Raw genomic sequence first — 19,311 nt, 5'->3', positions numbered from 1 at the left:
AAGGCTTATATCCACTCTTTTTGTGAAATTTTGAAGGTTTCGGGGCCCGGTGTCGAAAAGCCTTGAGATTTTAGAAAATACATCTCGCGGTAATATAATGTTGTTTGGAACCATACATGATCATTATATGTTGTCATAAATGTTCGTGGTAGGGTTGAGTTAATGAAATCGGTGCAAGTTGTAAATCGGTAAATTGGCTGTTTGAAGGAGAATTGGATGGTTCCACCCACCCAATTGGACTCCCAGAGGGAATTAGGGACCATGGTAAACATTTCGGCAATTTTTATTTCCGGGGTGATAAAAAGTCAAAAAATTCCAAAACTAAAGGCTAATATCCACGCATTTTGCGAAAATTTGAAGGTTTCGGGCTCGGTGTCAAACAATCTTGAAATTCTAGGGAATACATATTGGGGTCATATAATGCCGTTTGGAACCATATATGATCATTATATGTTGTCATAAATGTTCGTGGTAGGCTTGTGTTAATAAAATCGGTGCAAGTTGTATATCTGTAGACACCCATTTGTGTCTCCCCAAAACCAAACCCAGTGATGAGTACCTTTCATGTCGAATCATAATCGAATGAAGTGAAAGTGAGGAAAGTCTAGTGTTGCGGTTAGTTTTTATTTCTTTTCTTTCTCTCTGTTTTTGAAAACCTATTTTAAGAAAACAACCAATCTAGTTTGTTTTGGTCCATGGCAAGGGTCCAATAATAGTGTAGTTGGGTCGGGCTTGAAAAGAGTTTTCCAATGATATATTATAAGCCCAATTCCGATGAATAATGAGGAAGTTATGGCCAAATTACTAAACTGGGCCCGGTTTGATCTTTATGTACGACCCAATGATCTAGATGAGGGCCTAATATGGATTTATCATTCCTAATGCAATTAGAATTGGTTATAGTCTTCTAGATTCTTCTAGAAGGTTCTTTTCATTCCTAATTTAATTAGCATTGGTAAATTGACTTTGGTTGACTTTTTAGAGTTTTAATCAGAATAAAAGAAGTGTTTTTAAAGAAAATACGATTTTGCCCTCTCGTACGGCTAAATTTTATCAAATTAAGAAAACGCGTGAAAATTTATTTCTAGTGTCTGACGACAAGACCAGCACCTGGCGCCATACCCGGCGTCTGGCGCTAGACCTGGCGTCTGGCGCCACGCGCGTGTTTTATTCTTTTCGAAACTCTGATTCGTTTTTTATCATATCCGGCTGATTTTCTCTATAGCCTCCTAAAATTCTGTTTTCAATCATCAACAATTACCAACTCTCATCAAGAATTTCTTGATACTCTCTCTCTTTTCTAACCAACTTTTTGCATACAAAATTCCGCATTCACAAGATCTAGAAACACCTAGCCAAATTCGAAGTTGTCTTCGCCCTAAACGTGAAAGGTTTTAATTTCTGAGGGTTTGGTCCCAAATCTCTATTTCAATTATTTAATTTAATTGTTTGTTTTATTATTTTCCTTGAAGTTACTAACGTGTGTATTTTGTTATTAGAAAGAGGTACGAGGCATCCAAGTAAGTACTTTAATTGATTTATTAATATTATAATTTAGAAATCATGTCTAGATTGTTATTTTGATTCCTAGTGTCATGTTAGAGTGTTTTGATCTTCCTATTATCATGTTTAGGGTAAACAACTATAATTTCTAATATCAAATATGCTTATTATGATGCTTCCTATTTTCTTTCCTAATATTCATGTTAGTATCATGTTAGGGCTATATATTTGATCTTTGATGTTTAGTGACATGCTAGGGTTTGTTATTAATCTTATTAGTACCATGCTTAGGATCTTGCTATTATTATGATTTAACATGGCTATTTTTATGATTATAATAATTATTATGATTATGATGGTATTATTATGGCTATTATTATGTTGCTTGATATTTATTGTTATTGCTTGATTACACCTTTTATGCATGTTTAAAGGGAATTGGTACTTGTAATCACGCTTAATAAGATAATTAATAATCTTATTTGGGTTAATTTGATTATAATCCAAGTGATCGCCAATAATAGATTTATTTGTGTATTAATATTCAACCAACATAGATTAAACAGGTTTAGGGTTAACCTATTGATTGCATGTTAGTCAGAAAGCGCACATGAATACGATCAGAATTAAGTAGAGGCCTATTATTAGGGCAGGTTCAATCTCTTTTAGGTTGGATTTGCACCTTCATCCCCGAACTTCCAGTCATGGTTCCAGACCTATTAGAGTTAACGATCTCCTGGATCGTTAAGGGGTGTAACCTTCACCTCGTGAACGGTTTACAAGTTCCTAAAACTTGTTAGTTGGCGACTCTTTTGCTCTATCTTTCTTCCCTTTAATTTGGACGCCACCGTACTTTAGTGTATGATCACAGTGGGGTTCAAGTTTGGGGTAATGCTTGAAATATTCCCTACAATATCGATAAATTTGCCTTTTAAAGGAAAATTGGATGGTTCCACCCACCCAATGGGACTTCCGGAGGGAATTAAGGACCATGGTAAAAATTTTAGAAACTTTTATTTTCGGGCGAAAAAAGTCAAAAAATTCTAAAATTGAAGGCTAATATCCACGCTTTTTGAGAAATTTTGGAGCTTTCGGGGCCCGTTGTCGAAAAGCCTTGAGATTGTAGTGGATATATCTCAGGGTCATATAATTTCGTTTGGAACCATATATGATCATTATATGTTGTCATAAATGTTCGTGGTAGGCTTGAATAATTAATGAAATCGGTGAGAGTTGTAAATCGGTAAATTGGTCGTTTAAAGGCAATTTGGATGGTTCCACCCACCCAATTGGAATCCTAGAGGGTATTAAGTACCATGGTAAACATTAAGGCAATTTTTATTTTCGGGCGAAAAAAAAGTCAAAAAAGTCCCAAATTGAAGACTAATATATCCACACTTTTTGAGAAATTTTGGAGGTTTTGGGGCCCGGTGTCGAAATGTCTTGAAATTCTAGGGGATATATCTCGGGGTCATATAATGCTGTTTGGAACCATATATGATCATTATATGTTGTCATAAATGTTCGTGGTAGGATTGAGTTAATGAAATCGGTGCAAGTTGTGAACCGGTAATGTGGTCGTTTAAAGGCTAATTGGATGGTTCCACCCACCCAATTAGAATTTCGGAGGGTATAAGGTACCATGGTAAACATTTCGGCAATTTTTATTTCTGAGCGAAAAAAAGTCAAAAATTGAAATCCATTTTTTTTGAGAAATTTGGGATGTTTCAAGGCCCGGTGTCAAAAGGTTTAACGATTTTATGGATTATATCTCGGGGTCATATAATGCCGTTTGGAAAAATTATATGATCATTATATGTTGTCATAATTGTTCGTTGTAGGCTTGAGTTAATTAAATCGGTGCAAGTTGTAAACCGGTAAATTGGCCGTTTAAAGGCAAATAGGATGGTTCCACCCACCCAATTGGACTCCCAGAGGATATTAGGGACCTTAGTAACATTTCAAAAAATTTATTTTCGGGCAAAAGAAAGTAAAAAAAAAAATCCAAAATTGAAGGCTTATATCTAAGTTTTTTGAGAAATTTTGGAGGTTTCGGAGCCCGGTGTCGAAAAGCCTTTAGATTTTAGGGGATACATCTCGGGTTCATATAATGCCGTTTGGAACCATGTATGATCATTATATGATGTCATAAATGTTTGTGGTAGGCTTGAGTTAATGAAATTGGCGCAAGTTGTAAACCGGTAAATTGGCCGTTTAAAGGCAAATTAGATGGTTCCACCCATCTAATTGGACTCCCGGAGGGTATTAGAGACCATGGTAAATATTTCGGCAATTTTTATTTCGTTAATAACAAGTCGTGTTGATTTCGAGTCAGGGTTAGTAACAAATCGGGTTGAATTTTTTTGTCGGGTAAGTAATAGGTTTGGTAAAATTCGGGTCTAGTCAATAACAAGTCGGGTTGAATTTGGGTCAGGTTAATTTCAAGTCAGGTTGATTTCAGGTCGGGTTTGTAACAGGATGGGTTAAATTCGGGTCGGGTTAGGAACGGGTCGGGTTGAATTCAGGTCAGGTTAGTAGCAAGTTGTGTTAAATTCGGGTTTTAACGGGTTAAAACGGGTTTGAGTCAATTTCAGTTCAAGTCGGGTTCAGTTCAAGTCAATAATTTACGGATTACATTCGGGTTGGGTCATCTCCAGGTCAGTTAATGTTCAGGTTCGGTTCTCACGTACTCGGGTCAACTCGGGTCTAGGTTTGGTTTCAGGTCGGGTTTGGGTCACCATTTTTTTCGGGTTCAGATGATTCGGTTAATAATCGGGTTTAAGTCGGTATTTCGGATCGGGTCAACTTTTGACAACTCTCTCTCTCTCTCTCTCTCTCTCTCTCTCTCTCTCTCTCTCTCTCTCTCTCTCTCTCTCTCTCTCTCTCTCTCTCTCTCTCTCTCTCTCTCTCTCTCTCTCTCTCTCTCTCTCTCTCTCTCTCTCTCTCTCTCTCTCTCTCTCTCTCTCTCTCTCTCTCTCTCTCTCTCTCTCTCTCTCTCATGCTAATTGAGTTGTAAAGCTTGTGAGAGATTCGAACTTGATTTAATTAATGCGTGATCAAAACCCAACTTGAATTGAGTAGCAAGATTTAGCTTGACATTTTTTAATAATATTTTTTAAAGATAAATTAGTATTGTTATGTTAAGTACAATCGAAATTAACATAACAATTGTTAGTATTGTTTGTTCCACGTTAGTATTGTTATGTTAAGTACAATTGAAATTAACATAACAATACTAATTTATCTTTAAAAAAAAAAAAAGTACAATTGTTAGTATTATTTGTTCCACGTTGAAAAGAAGCGGACTATTTTTTATTTTTTTTTATTTTTTATTGTCAATTAGTTTTAGGATGAAACATCGCTTTGGACTTTGATATTAAGTTTTTGGGTTTCTCTCCCTCGTCACTCCTCCATTTATTATAACAATAATTCCCCATTCCTTATAACAATAAGGCATGAAACAACCTAACTATGACGCTCCCATCATGAGCACAGTTTTTGATGCTCTACCGCCAATACTACACACAAGGATTGATAAATCAAACTTTTTTTTTACTGGAACATTCTAATTACATTCTTTCATTTGGACTTTGTGTTGTCGTATATCATACAACTAAAATCTATAATTTTTATTAAATTTTCAAATGTTACATTGTCTTGTGTCACTATAAAGTCCGTCAAAAAAACAAAACAAGTAACTGAATGAGGCGGTCAAGTAGCTTTGGGACGACTAGTTATTCTAGCAACTAGCAAGAGGCAGGTACCTTCTTGTTTAGTTAAACCGAGCAATGACTTGTATATTTTAGCTTTGAGCAAGAACAGTTGGGTGAATGATATAATCAAATTTTAATCGTCGTCTTTTCAAGAATCTCTTCATGTACCCAAGCCTTGCTTCACACAAAAACTTCAGTTTCGAAACAAAGAAAACTTGCTTGCTAACATTGCCCCATTCCACACATTCAGTTTATATCATCATTCATCCAGTTTTAAGCCAAAAGGATCACTGCACTGATATGTACACTTCTTGCTGGAGTATCTCCAATGTACTTAGGATACAAGCATTAAAAGCAAAATAAACCTCATATGGATTTGGGAGGAATATGAATCCTACTAGTTAAGATTACTACTATATTAGTACCTATGTCATCAGTCGTCATCTCTATTTGATTGATATGTAGCGATTGGTGCCGTGTTTAGACCAGCGATCCTTTAAATCCACAGGATTAGAGAAATCAAAACCCTCTGATGCTAGCCCACTTAACAACTTTGAGAAGGCACTTCCACTCATTTTCCGACCACCTAAACGAGCAAATCTCTTGTTAGGGACAGGTGGAAGAGGATAAGCTGACATGGCGGTCGTACAGCAAGATGACTGCCAACCCCCGTTCCCCCACTTGTAACACTGCCGAAATATCCCCGTACATGAGCAACCAGGGGCTGGCATAATGGTGTCATCGTAGTCAACTCGATTCAAGCCCACATTTTGACCATCCCAGTCATTCTTCACCTTCAAGTGATCAGAAGTCTTTTTCTCCCTCGGCTTCCTTGCACATCTCTTGCTCTCCTTCACCTTCTTTGTCTGAGGCAGCTTGTTACATTCAGATGGAACTGCAGTTCTGCACAAAGCATCAAGTAATTGCATTTGTTGAGTGACGAAAGGGAGATCAGCCAACCTACTGGTTCCACATTGAACTCCAGGACTCAAGGGTTGCCTCATAGAATTTTGAAGGGTATGGTAGGCATTGTTTCTTTCTGTAATAGCTTCATCACGTTCTTTGATTGCCAAGTTTCTCTGTGAGACCGCTAATTCTCGCTCTTCCAAGGCCCTTTTCTTTTCAAGCAAAGCTATTTTCATTTCCACAACAGCAGCATCTCTCTCAGCCATGATGTTCAAAAGGTTCCTGTTCATATTCAAAGCATTCTGCTCCTTAATCTGATGCTGGTATGCAATCATATTCCACTGTAATAAAAAAGAGATGAGTGTAACTACAGCATTACTTTTCAAAACTTGCATTCGTCCAAACTCCTATTTCAAGGAGGGGAGACTGGAAAATTTAAGAGCAAGAGAGATCTAGTTATGGTTGCTTACAGGAGAATGATCCCTGAAATCATCACACCTATGTCTTGCACCTCCTCGCTGCCCCCCAGCATCCATAGAAACCAGATTTTGTTATCGCTAACCTGAAATTAGCAAAGTTATCGCTAACCTGAAGTAGTTTGTTTCAAGGAAGAAACCAGATTTTGTTGCAGATTACTGATACACACCAGCATTTTAACAAGAAAAATATAGTGGTAAGATTCAAAAAATATAACTACAACAAAAGAGCAAATCAGGAAGAAAACTTTGTGTAGCCAGGTTTTCCACATTTCATTGGTTCAAAAAGAAAAAAAAAAAAAAAAAAAAAAAAAAACACCCTTATGTTGAGGGCACAACAGTTAAATTTCCAAGCTAGGGATGTGTTTAATTCAGAGGAAAATATTTTAAACCAAATTTAACTCCTGTGGAAAGTTAGCTCTATGAAATTAGGTTACAAACTTCAATTTATTTGCTTCCTTGCCACATAAGGTACATAGAAAAGGGAAAAGAGTACATGGAGCAATGGAGGGAGGAGCTAGGGAGAAAACCAGAAAAATGTGGCAATTCTTCCTTGGAAAAGGAAAATTGTTTCCACCTGAGGGAAATAAAATAGTCAACCAAATCTAATGGTTGTCAACCCCATAAACTAAATGGAAGAATATGGGGAAACCAATTTTCGTGTAAGAAATTTCCTCTCATCAACAGTCTAGGTGTGCAAGTTTTTTTTTTCTTTCCTAGCCTACAAATTTATGCTTCAATTGGGCATGCCATTTTTATTAAAGTGATACGGTCATTCTTCATCAAATTAACATCTCATGCTCATCTAATAAGAAACCTTAAACCTATCTTAGACTAGCTTCCACTTGGTAAAGCAAACCAATGGCAATATCTTAGACTAGCTTCCACTTGGTAAAGCAAACCTATCTTAGACTAGCTTCCACTTAGTAGTCATTATGAATTATCACAGGACAGAGAACTTCAACATGTTAGACAATACATACACTTAAATGATGAAATTCTAACATATGGTCTTGACTCTCTTGAGCACCTGCTGTCAACCTGGATCCCTAATCTGATGCCTCAGTTGGCATAAGCAACAATAACTTATGTTCTACCACTGGATATTGTATAAATTCGAAATGGTTAGAAAATTAAACAAAGGAATAGAGGTAGGCAAAAGCAGCAATGACTTCATAAAAATGTTATTAAATATATGCCGACCTTGCATATAAACATCTTACTGTATACAAGCAATGACCACACTTTTCGGAAAAGAGATAACATATTGACTTGACTTAGATGTCAAAAACAATAATCTTGTAACAACTAACTCATTTTTCTATTTCAAATAGCAACCTCTTGCAACTAAATTAGACTGCCATATTATTAGCTTCACATCTTTTGGTAACACAGTACAGAATCCAGGGACCTAGTAATCAGTGAAGACCAGTGTAATTATGAAACAGCTCAAAGAAAGCATGACACTGATAAATAGGCATTGAGAAATTCATGGGAGTATTTGTTTTAAATCGCTAGGGGAAAAAAAACAAGTCAAGGGAAAAAACAGATAAAAAACTCAGTACAAGATCACAGATATCAGGGAGACAGGGACTATTAGAACAGCAGATAGTTTAGAGGGGGGAGCAACTGTTTCGGACTCGACGAATAAATCAAAAACCTCTTTGAGACTACAAAAGCTATCGGGAGTGAGGTGAAACAGTGGATCTTGCAAAATTCATTGAAGAAACATTTCAGTCCAACTCAAACTTCGGACAAAAACTATTTTGTGATCAATGACCAACAAAATTCCTTTTTCTCCTAAATCTAATATGGAGAAACCAGCCAAAATTCTACTTTTCTTAAAATTGCAATTTCCACTCTAGTTACATAGGCTGACTGAGTGACTAGTAGGAAAAGTTGTCAACTTTGTCATGCTATAGAGTCTAGACCAGATATTACCAACAACTAACAAGTTAATAACTTCTACTTGTAAATTAATTACTTTCTCCGTCCTATAATTACACTCGATAATTTATGATAATTATATAATCATGGAGAACAACAAACATCTTATTAAGATACTAAACAGTCAATTTATGGCAAATTCATTATTATATAACCTACTCATAACATCTTATTAAGATAAGAATGGGTAAAATTATAACCTAATATCTTGCAACCTCTCAACATAGAAATATGTCCTATTAGTGGGACGGAGAAAATTAATCAGAGTACAGAACATTTTGTAGATAAAATAACTAGTCCAACAAAGTTCATTGTCAATAACATCAATATAAACATGAAAAAATCTAAAATTCTCTACTACTAACAAAATTTCTAGTAAAATCACATAGAAATTACCAAAAAAATTCCCTCTTTTTGTTCTTTCAAACCCATGTTCCTTGATCGTACCCAACCACCCACATTGCATTTCTACTCCAACATATTAATGAAAGTACAAAAAAAAAAAAAAAAAAATCAAAACCCTAAAAAAATTTAGTATTTTTGGCAACAAAATCTCAAAATAAAACCACCAAATTACTCAGTTTGTGCGTTTTTGTTTTGGGTAGGAAAGATACAACAAAATATTGGGTAATTTAAAAACATTAAATGACATGCAAAAAGAGAAATTGAAAAGGACACAAATAAATTATTCAAGAAGAATGACAATAATCAAATAATTGTAAGGAAAATTCAGAAGAAAGTGACATATAATTATGGAAGAGAAGAAGAAACTCACCAAAAAATTCTTTAAAAAAAGAATGAATGATTTGCTAAAATTACCACATTTAAGAAGCGCAGCAGTAAAAACCCTTGCTGAGAAAGTTAGAGAAAGATGAGTAATTCTAAAAGCGCAGCAATTTGTGTTTGGTAGGACCGTAGGATTTTCTTACTTGTATAGTTGTGTTATTATTATTATTTTTTTTTTTTTGAAACCTGTATAGTTGTGTTATTGTACAAGTATAAATTACTTCCAATTTTTTATTTTTTTTTGGTTCAGGATAAATTGCTTTTTTTTTTTTTTTTTTTTTTGGTTGTTGTTGTGGTAAAAATGTTAAAAGTGTTAGACGATCTAGGGAAAACGGTTTCACACTCTTATATAATTATTTCATCCGAATATTTCAATTGCATTAAATGGTGCCATAAAAAAGTGAAAATTTGACATAAATCAAAATTAATTCACTGTATTAGATGACAATTAGTTTACTCAAGTTGACTTCAATGACTTGGGTCATATTGGTGTATCGGGGTATTTGGGGTGGGGTGGCACAACTCAATTCCAATTAGATCGTATCGGTCAAACCCATGTGTATAACTTATCATGGCGTCCCGTGTCATGTTGGCTAACAATTTTTCCTTAGGTATCTGTGTGTTGGTTCATGGTGGCAATTTTGCTTCGTGAAACTCATTAGTCTAGGCCAATTGCAATATAAATCTAGTGAATTAACGTAATATATCCATGTTTTTAACTTTTTCAAATAGTTCTCTCTTAAAGTTCTTAACAAGTCATTTAATTGATCATTTGTGTACCACTAAACCATTTCCAATTTAGGAGTAGGAAATTCACAATCTTTGTATCTAAATAAAGTTTCCATTTATCAATTTGGGATGTGCAAAAATTATTGTCTAAAGTTACTAACTTTGTAGATTAAAGTCATACTAGTAACATTCAAGACTTATGATTAAATTTCGACTACATAATCATCACAATGTACACTCTTTCTCAGCCAACATGTAATTCCTTACAACATCACTAACAATCTAACGCCCCAAATTAGGCCTAATCATAAGTCAAGTCAATTAAGGTTTTAGGCATAAGTGAGTTCTCCAACTAAAGGATTATAGTCAAATCGGATAAAAAATATCAAACTCTACTCTTATGCCAAATCAAGTCAGCTTCGACGGATTTGTCTAGTAGAGAACGAAGAAAATTTATGGTCTCTAGACGAAGGATTCCAATTGGGTCGGGTAAAAAAAGATCTAACTCTTTAGTCTTTGCTTCCCCTCGTCACATCAAAGTGTCTTCACTCTATAGTCTCTACCATCACTCATTCATAGTACGTTTTCGTTTTCCTTTCCCCTCTCAATTGAATCAATTCCGTCAAAAACTAGAGTAAAGAGCACTCGAGCACATGTAGCTTTAACTAAGGTACCCCTTAAAAAAAATCAAAAACAAAAAATACCCCTTAATTTGCTCTTACCCCAAGCTTAGTATCTTCTTAATCCCACCATTAAATCATCAAAAACTGAGTCTTTTGATAGCTTGCAGTGCAAAAAACAATTGGGTAATCCAATCTGTAATTGGGTTTTTCGGCAGAGAGATTTAAGGTGAAAATGGAGTTAGAAATTGAAAGATTACTAAGAATGGCATGGTTAGCATGGATTTTGCCCATATTAATTGTTTCATTTCCATCTTCTCATCTCAATTCTCTGCATCATATTCTTCTTGTGTGTGCTGGTCGTGGCAAAATCTGCAACTCATCTTCTCGTCTCAATGTAATCCTTCCTTCTTCTCTTTAATTACTGTATATTTAATTTCAATTTCTGGATTTGATTGAATTTAGTTCGTTTGAAATTGCAGTTTATGTTCTGGGTTTTAATTTTGTATCATTAATGTTACAACTTTAGGTTTATGTTCTTTGTATATTTATCAAGTGGGGTTTTTTCAAAATTTGATTTCAATTGTTTGAGTTTAATTTGATACTGCTTTTTTCTTTTAATTTGGATTGATAAGATGCCCGTTTGTTTGCCTTGATTTAAGGGTTTTGACATGGTTTAAGAATTGGGTACCCCAAATAGAGATTGATGGAACACTTGCTTATGTTATTAGATGAACTTTAGTTATTAGTGTGTAGAGAGTCGCAAAGGCAATGATATTGATGGGATATGGGTACCGATATCACCCCCACGTGACTTTACTAACTAAGTTAGTTGACATCCACGTAATTGGGTTAACTATGATTGATGTAGGATCAGCAATAGATAGAAAATGAGGAGCTGTTGCGTAATGCACATTAAGTTGTTCATCTATGTCAAGGGGATAGTGAAGAAAACCTGGGTTTTATTGTGGTCAATCATCGTCTTAGAGATGAAGCTACATTTCCTAGATGGGATTATTACCTTTGGAGCTGGAGTTGGTAACTCCTGAAGTGAATAGTGATCCCCTATCTCAGTTGGAGCTCATAATTAAAATGGGAAACAATAGTTAATGTGACTACTAATTTATATTTGAATCTCGGTTTTTGCATGAGGTTTCTGCTTGAGGAATGTGAACTGAACTTCTAAACTTCTGATTAATAATTACTATATGATGTCAAGCATAGCTAGAAATGGCAATGTGTTTTGTATATATCAAGCATAGCTAGATATGGCAATGTGTTTTGTTGAATCCTTACTATCACATTTGTTGGCTTGACCATTTCAGTTTAATGCATGTATGAAATATGTTTATTTGAAAGCATGTAACCTCTTTTCTTATGTTATAGATTGGTCCTTTTATTTATGGAATTCATCTTTCTAACATGAGCCCTTCTGTAACTTGTAGAAACTCACAGTGCCGCAGAAATTTTTCTCTCATTTCTATGTGTTTGCTGTAATATGGACATCATTTTTGCTTTTTGCAACTTGGGAATATGCACATAAAATTGGATCCTTGGTTTCAGAAGCGACATCTCACTCTACTGTTGCCAGTTACTTGACTGGAGGCTCACACATTTTTTCCATTTATAAAACACAATCAACTTCACTGGAGCACAACTTCAGAATTTGGCGATCCGTCTTTCTTCTTATTTTGATGGAATTTCAAGTGTTGCGGCGCTTGTATGAGTCACTATATGTGTTCAACTACAGCAGTACAGCCCAAATGCATATCTGCGGATATCTAACGGGTTTCTTGTAAGATGCTCATACCTAATGTGTCAAAGTTACCTGAGTTGAATAGCCTTCTTATTCATGATACTCTTATCTGCCTGCTTCAACTGAGATTTTGTTGGCTTAGTAAATAAGTATGCATTTATGGTTGGTACAATACATAATAGGAATAACACACAAGAATGCTTATCTGTGCTATCCTTGGTAAATGATGAATTTTCTGGATGTGTTAATGTTTTTGTCAATTCTGTTTAACTGTCTTTAATATTAATATCTGCAGTTGCCTCTTTTCTGATCCCAGACTTTCATTGTAGTTTGGGTAAATTACTTCTTAGCTGTGCTCAAGGTTTGTGCAATAAACTATATGATGGCTTAATAAACCGCACAGTTGTTTATGCCACCGATAATGAGGATGTTAGGATATAGAAAGACCTTTTGACATGACATATCCTTATTCCGCACTTGAGTGACTATAAAAAGCTGGACTTGTTATTCAATAATAATTGGGGACCAGTTTGCTCCTGAGTTGTGTTTAAGACTTGCGATGCACTTTAGAATGTAGATGGAAGTAACTTTGCTAAGACAAGTTTTTTCTGTAGGCCATTGTTAGCTTTTATGTTTGTTAAACAAATTGATGATTTTACAGTTCAACAGATTGAGATGTGCTTTACAACTGTTTAATTTATTTCATATTAACTTTAAATCGACTGCTCTTTACCTTACATGATTTAATTTTGTGTTTAGTTTTTACACGGCTGCACCACTGTCCCTTTGCTGCAATTGTGCACCTGAAGTATTTACATTTGTAGCAAACAGAGTTGCTGAATTTATTGTGAAAGGAAAAGAACACATGCCACCTGTAGAATTTCAATGGTTGGAGTTTCTTAGTCCTCTACTGAAGCTTGGTTGGTTTCAATGGATTGGAGCAGTAATTTTTTTCTGTGGTTGGCTTCATCAGTGTCGTTGTCATGCCATTCTTGTGAGTATTGCTTTTTGAAATTTCCAGCTGGCCTGAAAAAGAGATATTGAGATTTGCTAACTCATTATTGCAATAATTTGCTTGATATATTCTATTTGTTCTAATGATAATTAGCAAGTTTTTTCGTAGCTAAATAAGTGGGGAAAAAATAGTAACAACATTAGTCCTCTGTATACTAGACCATAATATTCAGAATTGGCTTAGCTTAATTATTTTGATGATTCACGTATGCTTCTCTCTTCCAATGTCATAGTGCTTATTCCATCGTAAGTTTTAAGGTACAGTGCTTTGAGTTTCATCACAGGTCTCCATGTGTCTTCGACTTTTTGGGGAGCCTTATGATTATATCTATGGGGTCAATTCTGTAGGCTGTAGGGATTTCTGACATCTTGGCTTTCTGGTTTTAGTGATTAGAGGACAGTCTATTTCTTGGATTATTTGCCATGCTATTAATAACCCATTTACCCTTAATTCTGCTTATTAGACTATTAGTTGTCTTGTGTTTGGTTTACAAGCTTTCTGTTGAAGATGGTGAGTGTTATACTAATGCGAAATTGCTAATAATATATCAGGGAAATCTTCGAGAAGTGAAGGAACAAGATAACGATTATCGAATTCCTCATGGTGACTGGTTTGAAGTTGCCTCGTCTCCTCATTATCTTGCTGAGATTGTAATGCTTCTTCTCCTCCATCAACCCCCTCCACCCCCCCCCCCCCACACACACACACACACACAACACACACACACAAAGCCACTAAAGTAAGATTTGCAATGTTACATATGTTCTCCTTGGTAACTCTTGGTTGATTTATCATGAAGGTTATGTATGCCGGTCTTGTGGTTGCTAGCGGAGGCCTAGATCTGACAGTGTGGTTAATGTTTGCATTTGTGGTAATTCCTCTTACCTTGAATGAAATGCATATAGAAAAGCAATTGACATTTTACTTGGTGTCTATATCTGTAATAGCTAAGAAGGTCTAATGCAATGGTTTGTGGCAGATGGCTAATCTTGTGTTTGCAGCAGCAGAGACACACCGGTGGTATAAACGCAAATTTGACAACTATCCAAGCAACCGCTATGCAATTATTCCCTTTGTGTATTGACAGTTATCGGTGCTACATTTGTACATATAACATTATAACCTGAAAAATGTCTGATTCATCTGTTGTAACTCTCATTTAGAGAAAAAGAGTATACAAATTTGTTCACTGATTCTGAACTTCATGTATAATTTTTGCCCTGCGGCTCACATTAAATGGCAATACTGAGATGGTTAAGATTCGAAACTTTATACTTTTCACTGCTTCGATTGCTTTCTGCCTCGTTGTAGATAAGTGACCCCTAAGTTTAGACAGGGGGAGTGGCCGAAGGGGTCATAATGTTATGTGTACACTATTTTGAGATTTTTTGGGGAAAAAGCCTCGTTTCTACAAACAAGAGAAATTTTGGCTTATGCAAAAAGTATTAAAAATCAACTTTTCAAGTTTTAGTCAATCTCGGTGAATTATTTATATGTGAGGTTAGGACATAGTGACAATGGAAACAATGGAAACTTGATAAAAACACTAATAACATACGATGGCAGGTATGATAATTCGCATGCCAAAAGCAGTGAGCTATATAAGTTCAGAGTTTCACAGATGTGCAAAGTTCTTTATTTATCTTAGCTACAACTGATACTTCCATGCCATGAAGCAACCAAGGGACTATAATCAATCATTAAGCATAGACATGTCCCTTTAATAGGTCCTAAAGTCTTGTTCGTAACTGAACACTTCAGCTTCATGCATACAAATCTATTCCCCAGAACTTGGCTGGTTGATTGGTCCGGTACTTACGATCCATGCTTTTGATCTGTTCCATGTCTTCTTCAGTCAGCTCGAAATCTAGAACTTGAAAGTTCTCCTTCAATCTATCAAGCTTGGATGACTTTGGTATGACAATTGTATTGCGCTGAATCCCCCATCGGAGAGAAATCTGAGCTGCTGTCTTTTTGTGTTTGTCCGCAAGACCCTGATCATAAAGGAACAGGATTAGATGAGTAGTAGCCAACCAGATTCCAAGTGAATTATATTTGATGTTTACCAAATCCTTCCTGAAGAAAGGACATAACACCTGATATTCTATGATCTTGTCTCACAGTTAGTTGTTGTCTTTGCAAATATTACAGCCAGGTATTTGAGAGTTGAGACATTTTGTAAAGTGGAACTTTAAATCATTCTATAAAACTCACTCTAGAAATCCTCTTTGCAGGAGACAAAAAATAAAATTAAAAAAAAAAAGAAAAAAAAAGGGATAAAAAGCGGTCTCAAACAATTCTTTTAAGGTACTGCCTAAGCCTTTGAAGAACTTTCTTTCCACAATATGGAAAATATTGACACGATTCCATTATGAAACTGGACACATAAATTTTTTTTAAATATTGCTTGATGCCTATAGAAATAAGACAATATCTGCATAAGAACAGAGAGAAACTACCTTTAGAACTGGATCATCCAAGCAAGATACTGTCCCAAACCATTCAGTGTTAGCAGCTGCACCTCCTAGAGGAGTATGGGCGGTAACACAGATACCATGCTTCTGACAGAATTTCACCAGAGAATCACGTTGGAAGTAAGGATGTGTTTCAATCTGGTTCACGGCAGGCTTGATTTTGGAATACGCTAAACAATCTCTTGTCAAGAAGACGTCATAATTACTGCAAGCAGTTTCAATTATTAGTGATCTAAACTATAATCAGTTCAGGAAAGTTATGTGAAGTTTGCCAAATTTTACAGACTTCCAGCTTCCTATAACCAACAAAACACCAAATTCTAAACGGAGAAGTCTTTCAAAAAAAAAGTCCAACAGGAGAAGTTCTAAAGAATCATAAAAAATATTGAGAAATTTGACATGCATAGCCAAAATTCAGATACTCTGTAATTTCATAATGAAATAGAAACATTACCCTAGTTATTATGCAAGTATGAAGTATCTAGTAAGACATCTTTAAGGGTTACTTAATTAATATGATGTCTACACAAGGAAAAACATGACCTTATCGTAAGGCAGTAGGAAGAGCACACTACTACTTGTGTCAGACACAATCAAATGAGGTTATAAGTAGCTTCATTTGAGTTACCTGATACCAATGCTGCGAGCTAAACCCTTAGAAACAAGATCTTCCATAGCGTGCCATGTGGTTTCCAAGGATATGGTAGTGTCAATCTCGAGAACACCATCCTTATCCAAAGCACTTGCAGTGGTACCAACTCCTGTAAGAACATTGTGCAGGAAGAACTTAGCTTTGTATCACCGGAAATATATCAGTTGATATGTTTCCTACATGACTCCTCTGAAAACTTACAACAGAAAAAATTTCACAGCTAATGACTTAAAGAGTGTTTATCTAACTATAGCTAACATTATAAGGTCTTCAAGTGACATCCTAGACATCCATAGCTCTTGAAAATTATAAATTCAAGTGTAAGCGGTCTTTTAGTATGAAACTACGAATATTGACCACATCCATCTCATAGACTCATAGCATTGCACAAATAATGTAATTTGAGTTTGATCCTCAACAATCTGTTATCCCTAACATAACCGTAGAAAAGTCACAATCCATCATAAAAGAGTCAAGAATATTAATTTTACCAGTATGCTTTGTAGCAACAGGAAAGTGAACTAGGTACAGATCCAAATAATCAAGTCGAAGTTTCTTCAAACTATCTTTGCAGGCTTCGAGTACATGTCCATGGTCAGAGTTCCACAGCTGAAACAGTATCATACATGATATATGAGTGTAATTGTTATCTGGTGATCAGGATATCTTCCAAAATAGGAACTTTGTCCTCTCTCTAAATAGACTAACCTTAGTTGTAATGAAAAGATCCTCCCTCTTAACAAGCCCAGTTTGAAATGCTTCAGCTAGTGCCTCCCCAACCTCAGCTTCATTCTGGTAATCAGCTGCAAGAAATCTTGCGCAGTTACACATCATAACCTTTCAACAAAAAGCTTAAAATAATACATTGTAACAAACATGAATACATGAGTGCTATTTTCCTACTCGTTCTAATGCTCTTGCATATAAGTACATTTTGAAACATATTGACCCCGGAATCAAAAATTACAATAGTCATTCTAACAAAGAAACAACAATATAGAAACAAAAATCCAACAACATCAACAACCACCCTCAAACAACAATATAGAAACAAAAATCCAACAACATCAACAACCACCCTCCTCACATATTGAGGAGGGCTATGAGCCTATGAGGCTCAGGCTTCCATTCATGACCGGGTAAGAATCAGGGATAATAAGAAGCCGAACGAGCTCAAGTTTATAGCTCTAACTCATGCTCAGGCCTAGCTCAACCACTTAAGACTCAACTTTCCATAGTGAGTTCCAACCAATTAACCAAACAAACACTTTCTCTATAGTTAAAATATTCCTGCTTTCAACATTTTGCCAATATTGTCAAAAATTAAAAACATTTTGCCAATATTTCAAGACCTCTATGAGAATTTAGTAAAATCCATTGTTACCCGTAACTCATAACTCATTACTCATTCTATACTCTTTTCAATCTTTACAATTGATCAAGCAGACAAACACTACAACTCATCAGCTTCTCCGCCGAGTTAAGAGGTACTCAGCCTACTACCTTTATTTATTATGGTCTCAAGTCTCAACCTAGCTTATCTTGGCTTAACTCGAGCCCACTAATTTCGGGTTTTGACCGAGCTGAGCCGGTAGCTAACGAGCAGGACAAGCTCATTATCACCCTCAGCTAAAACTGTAAATTGTAACAGCCCTATAACAACAACTACTGTATTTCCCAAAACTGCAGCAACAGATATACACATGCACAACTGAATAAGCATACTAAAAATTGCAAAAAAAAAAACATTAACACAGACATTTCAACCCAATAACACAGGTAAAATAGACATAAATTAAATGGGTTTGCTTTAAATTAAACCAATCAAATACAGCTAATTTCAATTGAATCATAACACCAATTTATACTTGGTATGATAAATAGTTTAATACTCTCCAACAAAAAATCAAATAACAACAGATAAACCACAAAATCCCCTTAAAATATCTGAAACACCCACCAAAAAAATGAAAAAAATTGAATCTGGGTATTTGCACAAGAATAAAGAAGAGAAAAATGATACCAGCGCAATCAAAATGTCGGTAACCGATTTGAATGGCGTTGAGGATGAGATCTTTGACATCTTTCTTATCCATTCGCCAAACTCCAAGCCCAACAATAGGCATTTTGAATCCATTGTTGAGTGTAATCGCCATTTTTATCTGTTTTCTTTGTTCTTAATCTCTAAAAAAAAACAGAGAAGGTTTGAACAAGAACAATGTAGAGGCGTAGAGCAGTAGCAGATGAAGCACACGTATTTATTTCTTGTACCTTTCACTCACTGTGAATCCGGTATCATGTGTAGATTTTTTAATTAATGTGATTATTATTATGGAATATTACTCCGTATTATTGTTGTCGTTGTTATTATAGGAACATTTTTAACCACAGAATGTAACTACCAAAAAAATACATGTATTCGAATATTTTGTACGGCATATACGAGTATGTTTTGACGGAGAAGTTACTCCCTCCATCATCTGTTTTTAATATAGTATGTTTTGTTTGAAAATATGCATCTTTGATCATTAATATATACGGAGTACTTTGTATTATAATACGGATTATATTCATATATTATAGTCCGTGTTTTGTAAGCATACAATAATTTAACTTGACAAAATTGTCCATAATACAAGTAGTTTAGTATATATTTTGTAAAAACTTTGAAAACATGCAACTTTGATAATTACACGAATATATCCACAAGCATGATAGTGGTGATCATTTCATC

General features: G+C 35.3%; 2 protein-coding genes and 1 pseudogene across 2 annotated transcripts; 1 reads left to right on the top strand and 2 right to left on the bottom strand.

The window, feature by feature from the left end:
- Positions 1–5,408: 5,408 nt before the first annotated feature.
- Positions 5,409–6,658, bottom strand: LOC145558017 (protein BASIC PENTACYSTEINE4 pseudogene; annotated as a pseudogene).
- Positions 6,659–10,898: 4,240 nt separating this feature from the next.
- On the top strand, positions 10,899–14,712 carry LOC145560277 (polyprenal reductase 2-like). Its single transcript, XM_081621536.1, has 6 exons — positions 10,899–11,077; positions 12,126–12,475; positions 13,196–13,430; positions 14,003–14,101; positions 14,251–14,322; positions 14,431–14,712. Exons 1-6 carry the CDS (start codon positions 10,916–10,918, stop codon positions 14,533–14,535), a joined length of 1,023 nt encoding a protein of 340 aa, XP_081477662.1. The 5' UTR covers positions 10,899–10,915; the 3' UTR covers positions 14,536–14,712.
- A 273-nt stretch (positions 14,713–14,985) lies between these two features.
- LOC145558902 (NADP-dependent D-sorbitol-6-phosphate dehydrogenase-like) lies at positions 14,986–18,906 on the bottom strand. The gene is made up of 6 exons (XM_081620268.1): positions 18,601–18,906; positions 17,286–17,380; positions 17,069–17,186; positions 16,554–16,686; positions 15,911–16,130; positions 14,986–15,445 (listed from the first exon to the last, which is right to left on the bottom strand). The coding sequence occupies exons 1-6, from the start codon at positions 18,731–18,733 to the stop codon at positions 15,215–15,217; spliced, it is 930 nt and encodes a 309-aa protein (XP_081476394.1). The 5' UTR covers positions 18,734–18,906; the 3' UTR covers positions 14,986–15,214.
- Between the last annotated feature and the right edge of the window lie 405 nt (positions 18,907–19,311).

This window comes from Chenopodium album, chromosome 9 (genome assembly GCF_948465745.1).
Source record: "Chenopodium album chromosome 9, dcCheAlbu1.1, whole genome shotgun sequence".
Classification (NCBI taxonomy): Eukaryota; Viridiplantae; Streptophyta; class Magnoliopsida; order Caryophyllales; family Amaranthaceae; genus Chenopodium; species Chenopodium album.
Note: the sequence above shows the minus strand (reverse complement) of the source record. Positions and strands in the feature narration are given on the sequence as shown.